The sequence below is a fragment of the Ipomoea triloba genome, chromosome 5 (assembly GCF_003576645.1).
Source record: "Ipomoea triloba cultivar NCNSP0323 chromosome 5, ASM357664v1".
NCBI lineage: Eukaryota > Viridiplantae > Streptophyta > Magnoliopsida > Solanales > Convolvulaceae > Ipomoea > Ipomoea triloba.
The window spans coordinates 24,875,747-24,899,446 of record NC_044920.1 but is presented as its reverse complement, the minus strand read 5'-3'; the positions used below and the strand labels follow the sequence as shown (position 1 = coordinate 24,899,446).

Here is a 23,700-nt window from a genome sequence, read left to right as displayed (position 1 = left end):
GTAGTAGTCCAAAATTTGCTCAATTGTACATACATGACACGGAGAATGAGGTGGAGAATCGCATCAACGCATTTAGGTAATAAACTTTAAAGATTCGCATTTAAGTACTACCGTTCTTATATTTTAGTATCTAAGTGTAATAACTTATTTTCATTTCTTACAATTCTTAACGCTATTGATATAGGGGCGATCAACCGAGTACCGAAACCCATGTTCAAATAGTGGAGGACATAAAACAAGATTTGGATGATCACAATGTCTTGGTCAAATGTTTCCGTTGGGCTCAAACGCATATAAAATGCAATCCACAATCAGAGTTCAAGATGAGATTGATTGGTAAGCGGAATGGGGATGCGAGAACATACAATTTGCCCACTGTATCGGAAGTCGCTGCACTTATAGTGGGGGATCTCAATCCGGCGCTTGGTCATAGGGATATTATAGTAGAGACAAACGCCGGATATCTAAAGCGGATAACGAGTTGAACCCTGCGTACTTACCATTACAGTATCCGCTGTTGTTTCCTTTCGGAGAGGACGGATATAGGGAGGACATTCAATTCAATTTGGATAGGCTCAGACCCACCGGTGGCAGAACTAAGGTCTCGCAGCGAGAATTCTTTGCATACAGGATACATGAGCGGTTTGGTGAGCTGTCTATGTTACTACATGCAAAGAGACTTTTCCAACAGTTTCTGGTTGATGCATACACAATGGTGGAATCAAGCCGGCTTCTATATATTCGAAATAATCAAAGAGCGCTACGCTGTGAGGCATACAAAGGTCTTTCAGATGCTTTGACGCGAGGGGAAGTTGATACTAGCAATCAAGGAAAAAGAATCATTTTACCGTCAAGTTTCACAGGGGGGGCTCGATATATGATACAGAATTATCAGGATGCGATGGCGATTTGTTGTGCCAAAGGTTATCCAAACTTATTTATAACATTCACATGTAACCCGAAGTGGCCAGAGATCCAAAGGTACATGCTAAGATCAAACCTCAAACCAGAAGATAGACTTGACATTTTGTGCAGGGTTTTCAAGATAAAGCTCGATGAATTGGTGAAGGAAATTCGTGCGGGAAAGCTTTTTGGAAAAGTTGTGGCAGGTGAATTAATTTTGTATTAATTTCAAAATATCTAATATTATACATCTTAATTTCCAATAGTCACTCTATAGATCAACATCTAATATCTATTTTGATTTTTTCGGTAATTTACATGCAGTTGTATACACCATAGAATTTCAAAAGAGAGGTCTACCACACGCTCATATTCTGATTTTCCTAGAAAGACGGCCTCAAGGCTTTACAGCAGATATGATTGACCAATTTATTTCAGCCAAGATACCGGACCCAATAATGGACAACGCATATTTTAATGCTGTTGACGAGTTTATGATTCACGGGCCATGTGGTAGAGCAAGGCCTAAATCTCCATGCATGGCAAACAACAAGTGTTCTAAACACTTCCCTAAGAAATATGCAGATGTGTCAACATTAGATGATGATGGATATCCAATCTACAGACGTCGTTCAAATGGTCGAACAGTTGATAAGAATGGTATAAAGTTGGATAGTAGATATGTGGTGCCACATAATAGATACCTTCTTCTCAAATACAAAGCCCACATCAACGTAGAATGGTGTAACCAATCTAGATCAATCAAGTATCTGTTCAAGTATGTGAACAAAGGCAATGACAGGGTAACCGCAGAATTCTATAAGAGCACCGCAGATGACCATGCAAGTGAGCATGTTGACGAAATTACTATGTTCTACGATTGTAGATACGTGTCAGCATGCGAAGCTGCATGGAGATTGTTAAGCTTTGAGGTCCAGTACAGGCACCCGCCTGTGGAGAGGTTGAGCTTCCATTTGCCGGATTGTCAATCAGTGGTATTCCAGGACGATGACAGAATTGAGAATGTGTTAAGTCGACCAACTGTATACCAGAGTATGTTTACCGCGTGGTTTGATGCTAACAAGAAGTTTCAATCGGCAAGGGAGTTAGCTTATATTGACATGCCAACAAGATTTGTATGGAAGAAGGATATTAGAGAATGACATCCGAGGAAGAGGGGTTTCTCTATTGGAAGAATATTTTACGTACCGCCTGGTAGTGGAGAAATTTATTATTTGAGATGTCTCTTAAATGTAGTTCGTGGTCCTACTAATTTTGATGACATCAAGTCGTATCAAGGTGTAGTATATCCATCATTTATGGATGCATGCTATGCAAGAGGGCTTTTAGATGATGACAGAGAATACATAGATGCAATCAATGAAGCAAGTCTTTGGTCTACTGCAACAGCAATGAGAAAACTTTTTGTAGTCTTATTAACATCCAACTTGGTTAACCGGCCCGAAAACGTATGGTGTCAAGTATGGCATCACTTGGCAGAGGACGTACTATTTAATAGGCGGAGGTTATTCTCCAATGATGGTAAGTATTCTATTCTAAAATTATTGTGTTTTAATAATTATTTTAACTTATGTACTATAGCGTTAATAGCATTTATTTTTTTTTAACAATGCACTCTCTAAAATGCATATCTGAGTTTGTCTGATGATGAGAAGAAGGATTTAGCATTAATTGAGATTGAGTGATTGTTACAAAAGTACAACAAGTCCTTGAAAGATTACCCTCATATGCCAATTCCAATTCTTGAAGAATCTTGGAACCACAACAATCGTTTGTTGTGTGATGAGCTTGGATATGATCGGGATGCTCTACTTATAGAGAGCGGCAGGTTAGAAAGTCAATTAACTGATGAGCAATCTTTGGTGTACAACACGATCCTAAATGATGTACAAGAACAGAAGGGCGGCTTTTTCTTTGTTTATGGATATGGCGGCACCGGAAAGACATTTGTTTGGAAAGCACTCTCTGCAAAAATAAGGTCACAAGGAAAAGTGGTCCTTAATGTTGCATCTAGCGGTATTGCTTCTTTGCTCTTGCCAGGCGGTCGGACAGCTCACTCGCGGTTTGCTATACCTATTGCCGTTACAGAAGACTCGACATGCAACATATCTCAAGGTAGCTATCTTGCCCAACTATTGATAACTGCAAAGCTTATAATATGGGACGAAGCACCAATGATGCACAAACATTGCTTCGAATGTCTAGATAGAACTTTGAAAGATCTTATGCGGGTCCAAGATTGCAATAGTGGTAGTAAGACATTTGGTGGTAAAACGATGGTATTAAGAGGTGATTTTAGACAAATACTACCGGTTGTGCCGAAAGGATCAAGGCAAGATATTGTTTCTGCAACAATAAACTCTTCTTACTTGTGGGGATCATGTCAAGTCTTGAGGTTAACAAAGAATCTTCGCCTAAATACAGATGAACAAGGTGCTAATATTGAGGATATTANTTTATGGATGCATGCTATGCAAGAGGGCTTTTAGATGATGACAGAGAATACATAGATGCAATCAATGAAGCAAGTCTTTGGTCTACTGCAACAGCAATGAGAAAACTTTTTGTAGTCTTATTAACATCCAACTTGGTTAACCGGCCCGAAAACGTATGGTGTCAAGTATGGCATCACTTGGCAGAGGACGTACTATTTAATAGGCGGAGGTTATTCTCCAATGATGGTAAGTATTCTATTCTAAAATTATTGTGTTTTAATAATTATTTTAACTTATGTACTATAGCGTTAATAGCATTTATTTTTTTTTAACAATGCACTCTCTAAAATGCATATCTGAGTTTGTCTGATGATGAGAAGAAGGATTTAGCATTAATTGAGATTGAGTGATTGTTACAAAAGTACAACAAGTCCTTGAAAGATTACCCTCATATGCCAATTCCAATTCTTGAAGAATCTTGGAACCACAACAATCGTTTGTTGTGTGATGAGCTTGGATATGATCGGGATGCTCTACTTATAGAGAGCGGCAGGTTAGAAAGTCAATTAACTGATGAGCAATCTTTGGTGTACAACACGATCCTAAATGATGTACAAGAACAGAAGGGCGGCTTTTTCTTTGTTTATGGATATGGCGGCACCGGAAAGACATTTGTTTGGAAAGCACTCTCTGCAAAAATAAGGTCACAAGGAAAAGTGGTCCTTAATGTTGCATCTAGCGGTATTGCTTCTTTGCTCTTGCCAGGCGGTCGGACAGCTCACTCGCGGTTTGCTATACCTATTGCCGTTACAGAAGACTCGACATGCAACATATCTCAAGGTAGCTATCTTGCCCAACTATTGATAACTGCAAAGCTTATAATATGGGACGAAGCACCAATGATGCACAAACATTGCTTCGAATGTCTAGATAGAACTTTGAAAGATCTTATGCGGGTCCAAGATTGCAATAGTGGTAGTAAGACATTTGGTGGTAAAACGATGGTATTAAGAGGTGATTTTAGACAAATACTACCGGTTGTGCCGAAAGGATCAAGGCAAGATATTGTTTCTGCAACAATAAACTCTTCTTACTTGTGGGGATCATGTCAAGTCTTGAGGTTAACAAAGAATCTTCGCCTAAATACACATGAACAAGGTGCTAATATTGAGGATATTAAAGATTTTGCCCAGTGGTTGGCCCAAATCGGCGATGGTATCTTGGGAGGCCCTAATGACGGCTATGCCAAAGTTAAAATTCCTCAAGAAATGTTGTTGCCATCGACAGGGGACAACATAGCAATTATTGTGGATAATATTTTTCCAATGTTCAAAGAAGGGTGTTGTCACCAAGAGTACATGGAGAGTCGTGCGATATTAGCCCCCACGCTAGATGTTGTGAATGCAGTGAATGAATATATGACAGATCTCCATGTTGCTGAAAGCCGGACATACCTAAGTTGCGACACGGTGTGTAAGGCGGATTCAAATAATGGCATCCTATCGGATATGCACACTCCAGAATTCCTTAATGGATTAAAAGCATCTGGCATTCCTAATCATGCTTTAACTCTTAAAGTGGGATCTCCAGTCATGTTGTTGAGAAATATAGATCACGCAATGGGACTTTGCAATGGCACAAGGCTTATTATCACTAGATTATCAGAGCATGTTATCGAGGCAAAAATTGTCGCTGGTCATAACGCTGGACAAATCGTCTTGATACCAAGGATGTCAATGACGCCAACAAATACAAGGCTTCCATTCAATTTTCAAAGAAGACAATTTCCGTTAGTGTTGGCATATGCGATGACCATTAACAAAAGCCAGGGTCAAACATTAAAGCATGTTGGGTTACTCTTAAAGAAACCTGTTTTTGTTCATGGCCAATTATATGTTGCTGCTTCACGTGTTAGTAACCCTAAAGGGTTTAGAATCTTAATATCAAATGATGATGCATAGAGTAACAATTATACTACGAATGTTGTGTACCATGAGGTTTTCAATAATTTTTAAACATGTAGTATAAATTTCTTTTTGCAGTACTGTAGTAAGTACATTGTATGAATATTGTGTTCCATTAATGTTGTGTACCAAGAAGGTTGCAAATTTTTAATTGTTGTGTAATACTTAATAATATTTAATCATACGTACCATGAACTTTTTAATAATTGTTGAATGTTGATAATCATAATTTCCGTTCAATATACGTTTGGCATGCATGTAGTCCAAAGCAAATTAGTCATGCAACATAGTACAGTTAAACACAGCAGTGCAACGCACGGGTACAATACTAGTTATAAATTAAAACAATTCATGTTCTATTCCGATCCTTACCTATTCCATTTCCTGTGGAATAACATTCCTATTCCCTCCAAATTCGTTCTGTGAACCAATTAAATGTGCTGTAATAGTTACTATTAAATACTCCCTCCATCCCGAATTGGATGTCTCATTTGCTTTTTGCACGCTTTTTAAGAAATTAAAGTAAATGTGATGTGCTTTCCAAATATGCCCCCAATTTTTTCACTTTTAAAAACAAAAACAATAAAGAAAGTAAAAGTCATAAGGGTAAATTGGGAAAAGTAGAATGATGATGATGTTCAATTTTGGAAAGAGGACAACATTTTGGGACAAACTAAAAAGGAAAGTAAGACAGGTAAAATGGGACAGAGGGAGTATTAACCTAAAAACATCTAGGTTTGAGCCAAATAACACATTTAAAAAAAAAGAATAAATGAACAATATATAAGTTATTGACCGACACCTAAGCGCGAATTTTGCAACACTGACCATGAATAAAACATAAGTTTTGTCCAATACCGAGATGATAATTTAGAGAAGTGAATTGTGTGTTGCATGAATCTACCAAAGGATCTTTGTTTACCACGCAATTTCCAAAATCACATATAAGGGCAACCCATGGATTGGGGTTACGTTGGTTATGTAGTTAGCTTGATAACTACATGCATTAAAGTTTGACTCTCTATAACTCTATAAGAGTTGTCTATTGACCTTGATTTGAGTCATTGATTATATATGGACAACTTAAACTGGTTTACTTGCTTGTGGCCTGCTAGCTAAGGTCATATGGTGTGTTTAACCTAGAGTACACATTTGAGTAGCATTATGGCTTTCCTCTAAATAAAAATAACGTGCTTTATTTAAATAATTCTAATATATTCATTATATTAATTGTAATTTTTTTTCTAAATTCATGTGGATTACCTTTTAAGCATTTAGCATTAGTTTATCATATTTATGATTATACTGTATTTTCTATGCGCGATGCGCAAAAATAAGTTGTAAGTGTATATTTTATACACGTTTGGACCTCCTATTTGTTGGCTTAATTATTGTTAAAAACATAGATTAGCTTTATAGGTTGTTAATTAAGTCAACGGTATCAGCTATGGATTTTCCTATCGCACAGTCTGGATCAGCGCTAGTGGCAGTTTAATTCAAACCAAACTAAGTCTTCTTGATCCACGAATTGTATGTGGGTTTGATCTACACTACTGGTTGGAGCTTTATTTGAGGAAGTAACAGCAGCAAAATTTCAGGTTTAATTGGTTGGACATTCGGCTATATATAGAGCTCTAATTTATGGGTTTCGACACACGAATTACTCTTGCAAAATCAGTCCAGCCTTATACGTGAGCTCTATACAAGTTTTATTCTTATTATTCTTGGGTATTAATCAGGTTGTATGATTGTTTGATGGTGCACTATTGTTGGTGATCAAGTATGGAATGCACAGTGCCAGCTTGAAGATGATGAAGGCTTAGATAGGAGTGTTTTTGTAACCATTATTGTAGTATGGTGGTTTTGTGACTCCTTGTAACCCTTTGTGATCATCTAGTGGATTGGGTTGATGTGAAGTGTCCCGCAGACGTAGGAGTGGAGCTCCGAACTGCGTAAACAATTACAGTGTTTGGTTCTTTTACTTTGCTATATTATTTAATTTCATTATTTATCTGTTCCTAATTTAATAATTTATTCAGATAAATAATTTGGTTAAAATGAAGTAGGAACCTTAGTCTTTATTTGTACATTCAAGATTCACAATACAATTTCATAGGTGTCCAATATTAATACTTTATATTAAAATCTTAGATTTATTTAGATTTTAGATATTTATATTATTGTAAATAATAATATTTATAATAATAATAATAATAATAATTATTATTATTATTATTATGTATTCCAACCAACTAAAAAAAACTAAAGTTAGTATTACAATAACTAATAAAGTCTCATTGTCCAGCCAACATAACTTACATATAATGGGTGATGGCAGGAAGTGGAGAAACCACAATGTTGACAGCTGAATAAAAAATAAAGGGTAGAATTTATAAAATACCATGGGAATCTTACATTACCTAAGAAAATGGAGGGCATCACATTCCCTCCAAATTAACGAAAAAGATGATGTGGAGGTTAAATAATATTCCATGAGAAAATTAGATAACTTCAACCAAACATAGTAATCTTGTATAACTAGCCAAATATACCCTTTGTTATTCTAGATAACCCGAACCAAACGCCCCCTAAGTATTAAAATGATTCAAATGAAGATTGAAAAATATTTTAAATAACTAATGATTCAGTTGACGTCTTCGTCTTCTTTTTGCTTGGATAGGAGCAAAAAGAAGACGAAGACGTCAACTGAATCTCCGATGGGAGAAGCCCCGTCGACGAGCGAAGAGAACCCAATCGATCTGACCGGAGGTGAGACCCATAGGGGGGCGTTGTCGTTCAAGCAGATCGTTGCAAATGAGTTATCCGAAACCACCAAACCGCTGGACGACGAAATGGATCTGGTCTCCGACGATGAAGCAGAAGCTGATGATGATGCGGATCCAAGTTGCCCAATCATTAGACTGTCAAAGGAGGAAAAGGTAAGGCTTCGTAGTAAATGGAAGCAAACCTTAATTGTGAAGGTTATGGGACAGGGGGTTGGCTATAGGGTCATTTTTTCAAATGCCGAGAAATGGAATGCAATGGACAAAAACATGGACGTTTAGAAACTTGGACAAGAATATCAATATTTGCATAAAAAATTATTAAATGTTTACATACATTTTCTCTCTCTTCTGATGTATTGCGGCTGTCGTATACCATTGTATATATACATTTATCACCATATACTGTATAGTACATACCCAACTTAAAATAAAACATCTCATGTGGCCATGTGACGTGGCTGAGTGTTTGGAATCTTTTTTGTATAACTAGTGCTTGGAAATTGGAATGGCCTAGAAGACTGCATCAAAGAGTGAAGGCTTTGGACTACTTTTTAGAAAGAAAGAAGACTTCATCGAGATTGATTATTTTTTTTTTTAGATTTAGTATTTATTAATTTTAAAATATATGTATATTTGAAAAAAAAAAAACAATGTTAACGCATTGAAACTTGAAAGCCAGACCCATCCTCAGGGAAAACAAATATTTGAGCTTGTAGTCAAGTGTTTGGAAAAGAGAATATATTCACGAAGCTTTATCTGCATATGCTTACTCTGAAATGTATTGGAATATATTCCTTTTTATGTAATAACAACACATCAAGTCATACAACAACGCATTTAAACTTACACAACTCTGCATTTATACCATACAGTAACAAATTCAATTCCTCAACCACTAAACCTATTCAAATCTCCAAACCATTCAATTACTAAACTTACTCAATCGAATATTGAATCCAACTTCTTCTTCAAGAGCTTGCAGAATATGACGGGTATGTGCAAATTTCTGTAAATTACTTTTATATAAATCCTAATAATGTATCTATACTACTTACCACATTAATATTTTGCAATGTAGATGCTGCAGACTATGTTATTGTTTCAGTATATTGGGGTGGCGAGGTAATTGATAGTGAAACCAGATGTCAAATTGGTTACACAATACCTCCGCAGAGATTGGTGTACGTATATCGTTATTCCTCATTTTCTGATGTGATTCTCGTTATACGCAATGCAATGGGGGAATCTCCTCACACAATATTAGAGTTAACTGCTAGATTGTTAGTTTACACAGAACAACAACGTTTATTCCACAAGCAATACCCTATTGTTAGTGATGACTCATGGCTTTATTTTGTAAACCAGACGTCACGTTTAGGGGAATTACATGTATATGTTACAGCAACAACGAATTCAAGCTTCATGGGCTTATTAACAGGGTTGACACAATTTTCGGAAGGTGGGAGTGGGAGTTCGAGCTATAATATTTGTAGCTCATCTGAACCATTTGTTGATTTTTCCCATTATGCTCAAACAGAACAAAATTCTGATTCTTCCACTTCCAGTAGCGAGGAGGAGATAGAACCGACTTCTGATCACTCAAATGGTGAAGACGGAAGTCTCTCTCAACAAGTGTTATTGCGAAGAGGTAAAGCTCACATTCCTGATGCCGATATTCCATATTATCATACTAACTTCTCATTTGGACAAGGGTACAAAGAGCATGATGATGACTTTACGCCTTTGTATAGTTCAACAAAAAATGTTTTACAAGTTGGCATGGTATTTGATGGGTATGAGGAATTGAAAAAAGTTGTGTCTTTGCACAATATAGTAGAACGGAAGCAATTCAAATCAGCATTCAAGGACCGCCAATGTTGGAAAGCAATATGTTTGCACAGGACTAGTGGTGAGCAACCATGTTTGTGGTCATTGTCAGCAAGTAAAATGCGTGGCACGAGCACTGAGTGGATCATTAAAAAATTGAATCCTAATCACACTTGTAGGGTGGATTATAGACACGGTGGCGATGATCGCAATTGTACAAGTAAATTCATAAGTGATTTACTCATAGAAAAATTAGTTGTTGATCCTGGGTATAAGGTCAAGAATATCCAAGTAGATGTGAAAGAGAAATATGGGATCACTGTGTTGTACAAGAAAGCTTGGTATGCCCGAAAAATAGCGATACAAAAGATTTACGGTGAATGGGATAAGTCATATGATGACTTGCCTAAATATTTGCAATCACTATTGATAGCAAATCCAGGCTCAGTTATTGACTTTCAAACGACAAGGTCAAGTAGGGGTCCTAATTATTGTGAGTTCCAATATGCATTTTGGGCTTTGAAGGCAGCTATTGATGGTTTTCGTTATTGCCTTCCTGTAATTACTATAGATGGTACGCATCTATATGGTAAATACAAAGGGCATTTATTGTTGGCTGTGAGTATGAATGGAAACAAAGAAATTTTTCCATTGGCATACTCAATAGTGGATTCTGAGAACGGCAACAGCTGGACTTGGTTTTTGCAACTACTAGCAACACATGTATTTCCAAACCATGAGTCCATATGCATAATTTCAGATAGGCACCCAGGCATTGATGTCGCATTTAATGTGTTGCCACAACTACACCCGTCACGTGTGCACCGTCGATACTGCCTACGACATCTCCGTAGTAATGTAATGACGAAGTTCAGAAACAAGAGGCTCAAATCACTAATCTGGGAAGCGGGTGCTGCAGTAACAAGATCTGATTACCAGAAGGCAATGAATGCTATAGAGGACCAATGGCCCCAAGCATACCAATACTTGTCCGAAATCCCGAAGCAATCATGGGCATTGTCCTACGACGGTGGTTATAGGTTTGGCATTATGACTACCAATAGCTCAGAATCCTTCAACAATACGTTAAAAGGTTGTCGAATGTTGCCTGTAACGGCTATAGCTCGGCTAACGTTCAACAAGTTAGTTGCTATGTTTTTTAATAGGCGCACTGCAGGGGAGTTAATGCTACAAGCTGGCTTGCGTTGGCCGAAGAATATTTCTAAAGAGATGTCAGCGAGGGAACAATTCAAGCATACTGCCACTGTTAAGCCATATAATCACCAAATTGGTCTTTACGAGGTTGCTGTTGATAGACCCTGCATTTCTCGACCCAATGTAACATTTCATGAACTTAATTTGGAGCAGAAGACATGCACATGTGGTGAATGGGCGGTAGACGGCTTGCCTTGCACGCATGTAATAGCGGCATGTCATTTCAGGAGAAATATTCCAGACTCATTTGTGCCTGCAGTATTTACTTTAGACTATTATAGAATGTGTTATGCAGGTGACCTCTATCCTGTGCCAACCGAAGAACATCATCAGAATAGTGGGGTAATTATCCTACCACCCTCAAATGCGCGCCGCAAAAATCACAGAGGACAACAACAAAGAAGTAGGTTTCAAAATGAAATGGACTATGGAAAACGTTGTCGTCGTTGAAGAAATTGTCAGGAAAATGTTGCGTTTTTTTTTTCAATGTTGCATTTTTGTTTCAATGTTGTCAGAATTTTCATGTTGATTTCAATGTTGCGTTTTTTTTTTTTTTGAAAATTTGTTGCATTTTTTTTAATTCACTGGCTATGAATTCAATTTTGATTACAATTGGTTTTTACTATTTCTCCAAAAAAAATCACACATTTACTGGAATATATGCCACACTGCCACAGTACCTATGCCAGCTTATATAAATTATAAAATTAAAAACTATTATATATGCCATAGTACATACACACGTGATACGCCTGCATCCATTTGAATACATACATACGTGATACGCCACATGTAATAGAAGCCACAGTACATACATACGTGAAAAGTGAAAACATCAGCTGTGCATTGATTTGTTTATTTCTTTTTTGAAAAGTATGCATTGGTTTGTTGATATTCTTGTCCACTACTCCATTCCTCGACATTTTTGTCCATGCATTTCATTTCCTCAATAAAGTGAGCTATGCCTCTTGGCTATAGCTACCTGCTTAGGCGGCTAACGTCTCTCTGGAGGCCGAAAGCGAGAATTGAACTGGTCACCATCGACAACGGGTATTTCCTGGTGAAGTTCTACTCTATGGATGATTATGAGTTTGCAAAATATGGAGGACCTTGGATGGTCCTTGATCACTACCTGATTGTGAAGGAATGGGTCCCGAATTTTGATCCCTTCACGGAGAAAACTGAGAAAGTAATTGTGTGGATCCGTTTCCCATGTCTCCCAGCAGAGTATTTTGATCAGAAATTCCTTATGAGAGTAGGGGGGAAGATTGGTAGACCGATCAACATAGATATGGCTACAAGTTTGGTCTCTAGGGCGAGCTTTGCGAGGGTCTGTGTGGAAGTGGATATCACAAAGCCACTGCTCGCCAAGTTCACGTTAAGAAACAGAGTTCGTCCTATAGTGTATGAGGGTCTGCATCTCATATGTTTCCAGTGTGGCATGTATGGTCACAACGCCGAGGGATGTGGGAAGAACGACGATGGACATGGCATGCACGGCGAGACCGGGGAAAAAGAAAACTGCCCGGAGAATTCCTCTGGTGCCGATAACGGTCATAATGAAGGTGGAAAAGGTAAGAGAACCATGGTGCGCGAAAATACCTTAATTAGACCTGAGGTCACCGAAGATTACGGTTCATGGATGATAGCACCGAAACCAAAAAGGAATTACACCAAAAATACCGATAACAAATTTCAAGGAGGGAAAGAGTTGGAAAAAGGAAATCAACACCAAAATTCGACGCAAAAAACAGGGACTAACGGGACCGGAAACAATCAAGGAAAAGGAAATAAAAAAGATCAGACTAGTAGGAACACGGGATCATGATTCGCCAGCATGGCGGAGGAGAACTTGCATGGGGAATGTGAGGGTGAGAATAACGGAGATTCAAATATGGAAAGTTCCAACGACGGTCCACATCAGAAAGGAAACACGAAAGCTGCAGGGCCCTCGAAAGGCAAGAGAGCGACGGTTCAGGTCTCGGAGAAGCAAATCGAGGGAAACAACAAACATGGGGTACACAAGAAAACTACGGAGGGACAAAACAAGAACACACCAGCGACGAGACGAGACGAGACGGGGAGAACCACACCTAATCAAGCGGCTGCTGAGAACGAACACACATTGATCACCGGGGATAGGAATGGAGCATCGTCATCCTGAGTTATTAGTGAGGAGGATGGAGAATAGACTGACAAAACTCTGTTTGAAGAACAGACAAACCCTGAGCATCATGCTGACCCTCCAGCGACCGGATTTGCGACTTCTGCTTCAATGACGGATGACGAGGCGTTCCTTGATAGCTATGAGAATCCTAGAGGTGGCGACATGGAAGTCGAGCTCTAAGGCTCCTTTGGGTTCCTTGGTCTCTTCTGGTTTGCCTCTTCTCTTGTGTTTTTTTGCTTTTGTGTTCTTTTTGTTTTCGTTTCTGCTTTTGTTTTTGTTTTTTCTATGAAGATTATTACTTGGAACTGTCAAGGTGCAGCTTCTAATAGTTTCGTTAGAGCTGCGAAATGGATTATTGATTCACATAAGCCGGATGTTTTCTGTCTGCTGGAAACAAAAACCTCGGGAAACCATGCAACGGAGGTCTGCAAGAAACTCAAGTATGCTAATTGGGCGAGAGTGGAAGCTTTAGGCTATAGTGGTGGTATTTCGACAATGTGGAAGGAGGAACTACAAGTTGATATTATTCGGACCAATCCCCAGTTCATGCATCTTCTGGTTGTCGACAGAAAAAATAGAACATGGAATCTAACGGTCGTATATGGGAGCCCATCGCTCCATCTCAGACGTCGACTCTGGAGTGCCCTCAGCCGGGAAAAAACTGAAATCACTAGTCCCTGGCTAGTGGCGGGAGATTTTAATGCGGTCACTAGTACCGATGAATGTTCCAACCCGGAAAACGTGGGAAATCATAGGAACAGCGATTTTAAGAATTGGATTTTTGAAGAAGCTCTGCTTGATCTTGGCTATAAAGGACAGAAGTTTACTTGGAAAAGGGGTAGGGAAGGTGAAACGTTCAAAGGCGCAAGGTTGGATAGAGCCCTTTGCTCAACGAATTGGCTAGACACTTTCCCTGACACATCCGTCACTCACCTCACGATGCTCAAATCTGACCATTGCCCTATTCTTATGGAATTCGATAAACCGCAAGCCCGGTCGCACCAGAGATTCATGTTTCAGGGCGCCTGACCCCTCCATCCTAAATTCCTGGACCTAGTTTCTGACTCGTGGAATCAAAATGCCACGGTTTGGGACAACAAAGACTCTATGGCTACTAGTTTCAAAGATTGGAACCGTACTACTTTCGGAAACATCCACCACAACAAAAATAGAGTTTTAAGAAGACTGGGAGGAATACAGAAACAGCTTGACAGGGTAAATCATTCGGGAATCCTTAAGCTGGAAAGGAAAGTTAGAAAAGAGCTGGAAGAAATCCTCCATCAAGAGGAGATAATGTGGTTCCAACAAGCACGAGAGCAGTGGATAACGTTAGGGGACCGAAACACCAGTTTCTACCATGCATCAGCTACGATAAAAAAGAACAAACAGAGAAGAACCCAAATTCTGGATACAAATGGTTGCCTTTTCATTGATGAAAAGGATGCAGAGGGTGCTATACAAGACCACTTCTCGCGGCTCTTTAAAAAAGATAGTGAGGCCGATTGTAGGTTCGCCCTCGGAGGCCTTTTTCCAACCCTAACAGAAGAGGATTGGGCTGAGGTTAATAGGGAGATCGACCCAGCTGACATAAAAAAAGCCCTTTTCGAAATGAGTCCCCTCAAAGCTCCGGGCCCCGATGGTTATCACGCATGCTTCTATCAAAAAGCTTGAGATATAGTCGGTCCTTCAGTTATCAAGCAGATCAAGGTGTTCATGGAGAATGGTTTTCTTGAGGAAGGCATGAATGACACACTCATTGCCCTCATTCCGAAGATTGAGAATCCAACAAATGCATCACAATTTCGGCCAATTAGCCTTTGCAATGTGATTTATAAACTAATCACAAAGACGTTGACGAACAGAATCAAACCCATCCTAAAGAAGATTATTGGTCCAGAACAGAGCAGTTTTGTCCCCGGAAGGCAAATCACGGACAACATTCTGGTTTACCAAGAAGTGCTTCATTCCATGCGGCTTAAGCAAGGCAATACTGGTCATATGATGTTGAAAATAGATCTTGAAAAGGCCTACGACCGGCTAGATTGGGACTTCATTCGTGACACTCTCCAGGAAGTTGGTTTTAATGACAATTGGACCAGAAACATTATGAATTGTGTAGAGACCTCTACTTTGAGAATCCTCTGGAACGGAAAGCAACTCGACGATATCATCCCAACCCGGGGTATCCGCCAGGGCGATTCGATTTCTCCATATATCTTTGTGATGTGCATGGAGCGTCTCAGTCATATTATAAAAGAAGAGACGCGAATGGGAAACTGGAAAGGAATCAGCCCTTCAAGGTATGGTCCTAAACTAACCCACTTATTCTTTGCTGATGATTTGGTGCTTTTTGCAGAGGCCACACAGGATCAAATTAGGGTGATCAAAGTTCTACAGTTCTACAAACCATCCCTTACTATAGAATGCAATCCATGTTAATGCCCGCAGGCATTTCGGAAGCGATTGACAAACGTATCCGCCGTTTTATATGGGGAGGAACTCCAGAGAAGAGAAAGTGCCACCTCGTCCGATGGGATGTTGTGACCATGCCGAAAGAAGAGAGAGGGCTGGGGATTAGGACTTCGAAAGACGTCAATCTTGCTTTTATGGCCAAACTAGGGTGGAGACTCATGGAAGAAAGCGAAAGCCTATGGGCGAAGGTAATAAGAGCAAAATATGCCCATGGAAAACAAGGGTTGGAAATTTTTAATGCAAAACATGGCAGCTCTAATGCATGGAGAGGAATCAGTATGGCTTTCCCACTCATCCAACATGGAGTGCGGTATAGCGTGAGAAATGGAAAGGCAACAAGATTATGGAAGGATCCATGAAAAGCCACTATCCACTTTTATGCCGGAGACCCAACAAGACAACCTAACCAACGCAAGAGTGGCAGACTTCTGGGACGCTACTACAGGTTGGGAGTGGGCGGTGTTAAATTCCCTACCGGAGGAGACCAAGGAAAAACTAGAGCTTTTGATGCTGGAGCAGGATGACGAGCCCGACGAACTCTACTGGGCGCACGAAGCTTCGGGTAAGTTCTCAGTTCATTCCGCCTATAAGCTAATTAAAAACACTGAGACTAACGTGCAGGACCTAGTGTGGAAGAACCTTTGGAAGATCAAAGTTCCAAGTAAAATGAAAACGTTCATGTAGATTGCTCTGCATGACCGAGTATTAGGAAACGCGGAAAGGAAAAGAAGAGGCATGACGGGCGATGGAAATTGCAAGTTCTGTGCAGATTGTGAGGAGACCACTGCGCACATCCTCAAGGATTGTCGTAAAGCTAAAGAAGTCTGGGCGACCATCTTTGGAAGTGCGAAGAGGAGGGAGTGGAACCAGATGAATCTCAAAAGATGGATGATCAACAACATTTCTGGAAACAACCATGCAGATGACAGGGACGGGCCTCGTTTGTTCACAATCACGGTATGGTGGCTCTGGAGATAGCGAAACAATGCAATTTTTAACGATGAAGAGATGAGTGTTCAACGAAAAGCAGCTTGGATAAAGGAAGCGAATGCTGAAATCGACAGAGCTTTCATGAGAGAGATGAACACAGGAGGTGATAAGGCCATAGAGCGGATGATGAGACTTCGATGGAACCCCTCCACTTGTTGCCGGCACATGATCAACGTAGATGGAAGCGTCAAGGTTGTCCTCCAGAAGGCAGGTATTGGTGGTGTTCTTAGGGATGCTAATGGTCAATGGATTGACGGGTTTGCGAGCAATCTGGCGATCACATCGCCGGAGGAGATGGAAGCTACCGCTATCGTGAAAGCCATGAAATGGGCATGGGACAAGGGCATTAGGGATATTGAGATTCAATCGGATGCCAGGAAAGTCGTTGAGTGGATCCGAACCAGCACCACGCTATGCGGACCCATTAGACGGATTACTGAGGAGATTAAGTGGTGGAATGGAAGACATTGGAACATTACCATCCAGGTGGTCTATCGGGAGCAAAATATGGTAGCTGACGCTCTTGCTGGGTGCGCTTCAACAGGAAGGATGGACGAATTTTTGTTCTAGTCCTATGATAAGTGAGGAGGCCTATCTCCATGACATGGCCCGTGCTACCTACGATCGTAGAGTTCGGGAGAATAGTTAGTAGATCCTTTCTTCTCCCTCGGGTACCACCCGTCCTTTTTGATCAAAAAAAATATATTTTAAAGATGTAAAATTTAATTATATATGTCAAATTGAAAGTCTTTCACTTAACATAATATACTTAGTAATTTTAATTTGTAAACTTACTCTTATTAGTTAATAAGTAACTTTATTATTAATTATTTGTAGAATTCTTATAATTAATTAGTTATAAAGATTAACAATAACAATATAATAAAAAGGTATAAAATAATTATTTTTAAGTTGTAACTCACTATACTAAAAATAAATACATAAAAAAAGTAATAACTTTGAAAGACATTTTCATTTTTTCCCTTCGATAAGTATATTCTATTTTCTTTGAATAGTTAAATACTCATAAAGTAAAGACAAAAATTTGTAAGTTGTTTTTGGAGTTTCTAAACAAATCCTTAGAGTGATGACAATAATTGTGCTTGGAGATTCTTACAACCACACAATCATCACTTACTCCATCTAGAAGACAAGAAAGACAAAAATTTAAAAGTTGTTACGTTTTTGGAGTTTCTAAACAAATCCTTAAAGAGTGATGATGATAATTGGGCGTGGAGATTCTTACGACCACACAATCACTTACTCCGTCTAGAAGACAAGAAAGGTAGATTGTTTCTATATTTTTTATGGGCTTCAAGCAACACGTGGACTATCGAGTGACGCAAAGATTTGAAGCCATTACTTTTAGTATGAGGTTGACTCTAATATCGAATTGAAGCATATGCTCTATCTCAACTAAAAGTTTAAGTTGATAATTGAATTGTACATTTATGTTTATATATGTTCAACAGGCAACAATCAATAAATGTTTTCTTGTTGGTGTTGTTGTTTGCTTCTAAATGTGCTATTTGTTGAATGACATTAGCCCAACTGATCGACTTAATAAGAATCCATTCAATCCATGAATGAATAGTGTTTCACGTTATATATATAGTCAAATGAAATTATAGTACAATAAGATGATATATTAGTGTTGTTATAATGAACCTATTATTTGTATAAAATGAAACTAAATAACTGAGTTCATACATATATGTATATTGCCAAATGAATCTATATAATAGAATTAAAATAATACTTTGTTGTTATAAGGAACTAATTATATATGTAAAATAAAATTGAATAGCAGAACTCATACATATATGTATATTATCCATTTGTCCTGTATGTAGTGGAAAAGTAACCTTGAGCAGCTCAGGTTATTATTACGCCAGCTCATTAAGGTTGCAGTTAGTCTATTCAGGTAATTTGGATTTGGTTTTCCATTTATATATGGAAACTGGAAAGACAAAGAACATAATGTCACTTCAGATCAGTTTTCCATTTATGGTGGGAATGAAGATTGAGGTCGGACTCGATCAGTTTGTGTATACCGAATTGAATTTGCATTTAGCAGGTACCGGTGAAACGTGTGGACATAAATTCACGAGTCAAATATGTTGGAAAGATTTGAGTGGCTTGCAAAATTTGCCACATCCCAGCAGGCATGGTTGGCCTGTATTTTTGGCATAAAACTATACCGAATTGGTTGTCTGCTATATCAACAGGACTTGTTTGTTGCGGGCTGGGGACTGATACATCTTCAAACACAGTAAAGTGGGCAATGACAGAACTTCTTAATAACCCCGATGCTAATAGCAAAAGCTCAAGCAGAGCTTGCAGACGTTATTGGCAAAGGCAGGCTATTAAACGAAGCTGATGTTACTGGCCTTCCTTACCTGCAATGCATCATGAAAGAAACGTTTAGACTACACCCACCAGCTCCGCTCTTAGTTCCACATAGAGTTGAACAAGATGTGGTTCTATGTGGATATACCATACCTAAGGACTCAAAGATTCTATTCAATGTATGGGCAATGGGGCGAGATCAAGTATTTGGAAAAATCTATTGATATTCAATCCCGAAAGGTTATGGAATTCTGAATTGATGTTAGAGGGCGTGATTTTGAGTTTATTTTATTTAGTGTTGGTCGAAGGATTTCCCCTGGGATGTCAATGGCGTTGAGAATGGTACCAGTAATGCTATCATTGTTGAACTCATTTTGGTGGAAGATTGAAAGCGACAGCATGCACCAAAGGATTTGAACATGGAAGAGAAGTTTGGAATTACATTGGCTAAAGCCTATCTTCTTAGAGCCATCTCTATTCCCTTGTAACATACATAATAGCACGCCAATTTTATTCTCAATCTTTATATAATAGTTTCCAATAATTATGTTGCCCCGAATATAATTGGAGAATCTCATGCACATTATCACTAAATTTATTACTAAAATAAGTACAAATTTTCAATTTCAAAACATAGTTACAAGATATATGTATTTCAGAAATGTATTGTTATTGTTACAGTAGTGTTGTTTTTGTTGTTTTATGCTAATTTAATTCCAGTTAGGGAAATGCTAGCTTTCATGAATAAAGAAATCTCTGGAAATTACCTTGGAAAGAATGCACAGTCAAGAACATAAGTTTTATATTTTAAAATTCACAAACATATGCCAACTACAAAAGATAGCATTCACTTGTTGCCTATGCGATGTTAGGTTACCTAACAAAAGATGGTCCCATTTACTGTATGCCGTTTATTTCATATCGCTTTAATCTCTTACAAACAAATGGCAAAAACTTGTGTGAGACTGTCTTAAGAATCTCAATCTATGAAATTGATCGTATTTTTAATTAACTAGTAAATTACCCGTGCGATGCACGGATAAATTTTCTTATTATATATTTAAATAATAAAATTAATGATGAAATTATAAACAATTTTAATATTTGAAAGTATATATACATTTATTTGATATTATAAGATTTGTATATGAGTGTTGAATTTGATTACTTAAAAATTATAATAGGAAAAGTCTAAAAAAATAGAAGGAAGAGCATGGTTAATTGAATTATTTTGTTTTAATTAATGAGATCAAATAGTCAACTTTTAATCAAATATCTAACTCGTCTCACGAGTCTTTATGGGACAATTCCCAAATCCCAATTGTCTATTTATATGGCCAGGAATCATTATTTTCTTATAATTGTTGGTAATTTTAGTCGGTTTATAGGATTAATTTATTTCACAAAAACTAATATCTCTTTAAATGATAGACTCATTAAATCATTCATTGTCGCTGTAAAATTATGCCATGTATGATCTTGGGCAAGACTTTGATATGTCTAAAGATGTAAATCTTAGTTTAAAATTAATGGGTTGGCATAAAAAAGAAGGAAAAATTAATCGATTAGGCTCAAAGAATTGAACGCAATAAGAGTTAATAACTTTGTGGTCTAGTAGCACGTAGTGACTCTTTCAAATGAGAGGTCATGTGTTTGGGTCTCGGTGGGGTGATATTGACGGACTCTTTGTGCTTCAAAGTACAAATTTTAGAAGAGATTTCGGCTAAAATGAGATAAATTTTAAGGGAATAGGAATGATATTCTATATGGAATGTAATAGGCAAGGAACATAAATTGTATTCTATTTTTCGGTTAGCGCCAAAAGAGTAGACTTTTGTTTGGTCAGTTTAAGGAATAAAAATGAAATATGTCACACTTGTGTGAGACCGTCTCACGGATCCTTATTCGTGAGACGGGTCGGTCGGGTCAAAGCACCATGCAAATGTCATACTTATATGTGTAAATCTCACACTTATATGCTCAAACATAACACTAATCAAGAATACAATTTTTGTTATTTATAAGAGAAAAAGTAATACATTTTTCATAATAAGTAATGTTGATAAGTGCATCTCACTTATAAGGGCAAATATAATACTTTTGAGGAAAAATGTAATACTTTTAAATCGAAATGTAAAAGTATTGTATTTTTCCATAAAAGTATTACATTTACCCTAATAAGTAACAAAAATTTTATTCCTAATTAGTATTACATTTGAACATACAAGTATGACATTTGTGCATATAAGTGTTACATTTGCATCTTGACCCGACCCGACCCGTCTCATGGTGAGACGGTCTCACACAAGTTTTTGCCTTTTAAAAAACATAAATACCTCTATAATAATAATAATAAGAAGAAGAAGAAATTTAGGAAAATACCTTGTGAAGGTCCCATGCAAGTGTTCGTCAGATCATACTGATTATTGGGGTACGTCTATTCTTGATCGCCTGAGGACTTAAAGAACCTGGTCTTTGCTGATGCCCATGGTGCCTTAATCCAAAGGGTCTGCAGGTTAGTTATATTTTTTTCCCCTTTTTTCACGGGTCTTTCTTTTACCCAAAAAAAAAAGTATTAATAATAATTAAACAATGAAATAGGCTTGTTTTTAGGACATTATTTCATTTCAGGCTTATTCTGCAAATCAATGTATTGTTGAAGACTTACTTGATCTATATAGGTAGATAGGTTGGCCGGCCACGCTCAATAAATGATGTCTTTATTGTTGTTTGCATTTAAATGTGTTATTTCTCAACATTAGCCCAATTGGCCGAACTGGAATCCCTTATGCAAGGGGAAATGAATTGGAAGCTTTTTTTTTTTTTTTTTTTGCAAAGCACCACCTNAAGAATTGAACGCAATAAGAGTTAATAACTTTGTGGTCTAGTAGCACGTAGTGACTCTTTCAAATGAGAGGTCATGTGTTTGGGTCTCGGTGGGGTGATATTGACGGACTCTTTGTGCTTCAAAGTACAAATTTTAGAAGAGATTTCGGCTAAAATGAGATAAATTTTAAGGGAATAGGAATGATATTCTATATGGAATGTAATAGGCAAGGAACATAAATTGTATTCTATTTTTCGGTTAGCGCCAAAAGAGTAGACTTTTGTTTGGTCAGTTTAAGGAATAAAAATGAAATATGTCACACTTGTGTGAGACCGTCTCACGGATCCTTATTCGTGAGACGGGTCGGTCGGGTCAAAGCACCATGCAAATGTCATACTTATATGTGTAAATCTCACACTTATATGCTCAAACATAACACTAATCAAGAATACAATTTTTGTTATTTATAAGAGAAAAAGTAATACATTTTTCATAATAAGTAATGTTGATAAGTGCATCTCACTTATAAGGGCAAATATAATACTTTTGAGGAAAAATGTAATACTTTTAAATCGAAATGTAAAAGTATTGTATTTTTCCATAAAAGTATTACATTTACCCTAATAAGTAACAAAAATTTTATTCCTAATTAGTATTACATTTGAACATACAAGTATGACATTTGTGCATATAAGTGTTACATTTGCATCTTGACCCGACCCGACCCGTCTCATGGTGAGACGGTCTCACACAAGTTTTTGCCTTTTAAAAAACATAAATACCTCTATAATAATAATAATAAGAAGAAGAAGAAATTTAGGAAAATACCTTGTGAAGGTCCCATGCAAGTGTTCGTCAGATCATACTGATTATTGGGGTACGTCTATTCTTGATCGCCTGAGGACTTAAAGAACCTGGTCTTTGCTGATGCCCATGGTGCCTTAATCCAAAGGGTCTGCAGGTTAGTTATATTTTTTTCCCCTTTTTTCACGGGTCTTTCTTTTACCCAAAAAAAAAAGTATTAATAATAATTAAACAATGAAATAGGCTTGTTTTTAGGACATTATTTCATTTCAGGCTTATTCTGCAAATCAATGTATTGTTGAAGACTTACTTGATCTATATAGGTAGATAGGTTGGCCGGCCACGCTCAATAAATGATGTCTTTATTGTTGTTTGCATTTAAATGTGTTATTTCTCAACATTAGCCCAATTGGCCGAACTGGAATCCCTTATGCAAGGGGAAATGAATTGGAAGTTTTTTTTTTTTTTTTTTTTGCAAAGCACCACCTTAGTTCTAACAAAAATGGATTACAAGATCATACCGGTCCTACGTTATCCCTGCACCGGTGAAACTTGTGGACATATTATTTCACAGATTCAAATATGTTGTTAAAATTTTGAGTGGCTTGCAAAATTTGCCACATTATATTGCCTGGTTGGCCTGTGTTTTTGGCAAAACTTTAATGAATTAAACTATCATTTAAGCAATGTCTGGTAGATGTTGGATATTTATATAGTAATGGATATTTCAGATGGACTACCATGCAAGCTTAAATAATATTTGGAGTTGTGGAGTTATAAATATTATTTTAATTTCGTAGAAAATAAATTGGGAAATATAGATATGGCCGAATTGTTGAAGCCATGGCCGAATTGTTGGCCGAAGTATTAAAACCAAGGCCAAATACATAAAATGGCCAAAGTCATTTTCGCAATGGCCGAATTCGTGAATTGATGGCCT

General features: G+C 37.7%; 4 protein-coding genes and 1 long non-coding RNA gene across 5 annotated transcripts; 4 read left to right on the top strand and 1 right to left on the bottom strand.

The window, feature by feature from the left end:
• The first annotated feature begins 2,222 nt into the window (after window positions 1–2,222).
• Window positions 2,223–3,413, top strand: LOC116020464 (ATP-dependent DNA helicase pif1-like). The gene is made up of 2 exons (XM_031260937.1): window positions 2,223–2,445; window positions 2,674–3,413. Exons 1-2 carry the CDS (start codon window positions 2,223–2,225, stop codon window positions 3,411–3,413), a joined length of 963 nt encoding a protein of 320 aa, XP_031116797.1.
• A 398-nt stretch (window positions 3,414–3,811) lies between these two features.
• On the top strand, window positions 3,812–5,320 carry LOC116020463 (ATP-dependent DNA helicase PIF1-like). Its single transcript, XM_031260936.1, has one exon. It carries the CDS (start codon window positions 3,812–3,814, stop codon window positions 5,318–5,320), a length of 1,509 nt encoding a protein of 502 aa, XP_031116796.1.
• Window positions 5,321–12,112: 6,792 nt separating this feature from the next.
• LOC116020462 lies at window positions 12,113–12,979 on the top strand. The gene has a single exon (XM_031260935.1). The coding sequence runs from the start codon at window positions 12,113–12,115 to the stop codon at window positions 12,977–12,979; it is 867 nt and encodes a 288-aa protein (XP_031116795.1).
• Window positions 12,980–12,988: 9 nt separating this feature from the next.
• On the top strand, window positions 12,989–14,347 carry LOC116020460. Its single transcript, XM_031260934.1, has 2 exons — window positions 12,989–13,168; window positions 13,610–14,347. Exons 1-2 carry the CDS (start codon window positions 12,989–12,991, stop codon window positions 14,345–14,347), a joined length of 918 nt encoding a protein of 305 aa, XP_031116794.1.
• Window positions 14,348–18,705: 4,358 nt separating this feature from the next.
• Window positions 18,706–21,925, bottom strand: LOC116021211. Its single transcript, XR_004098945.1, has 3 exons — window positions 21,798–21,925; window positions 21,512–21,623; window positions 18,706–19,179 (listed from the first exon to the last, which is right to left on the bottom strand). It is a non-coding gene; the product is annotated as an uncharacterized LOC116021211 (long non-coding RNA).
• Between the last annotated feature and the right edge of the window lie 1,775 nt (window positions 21,926–23,700).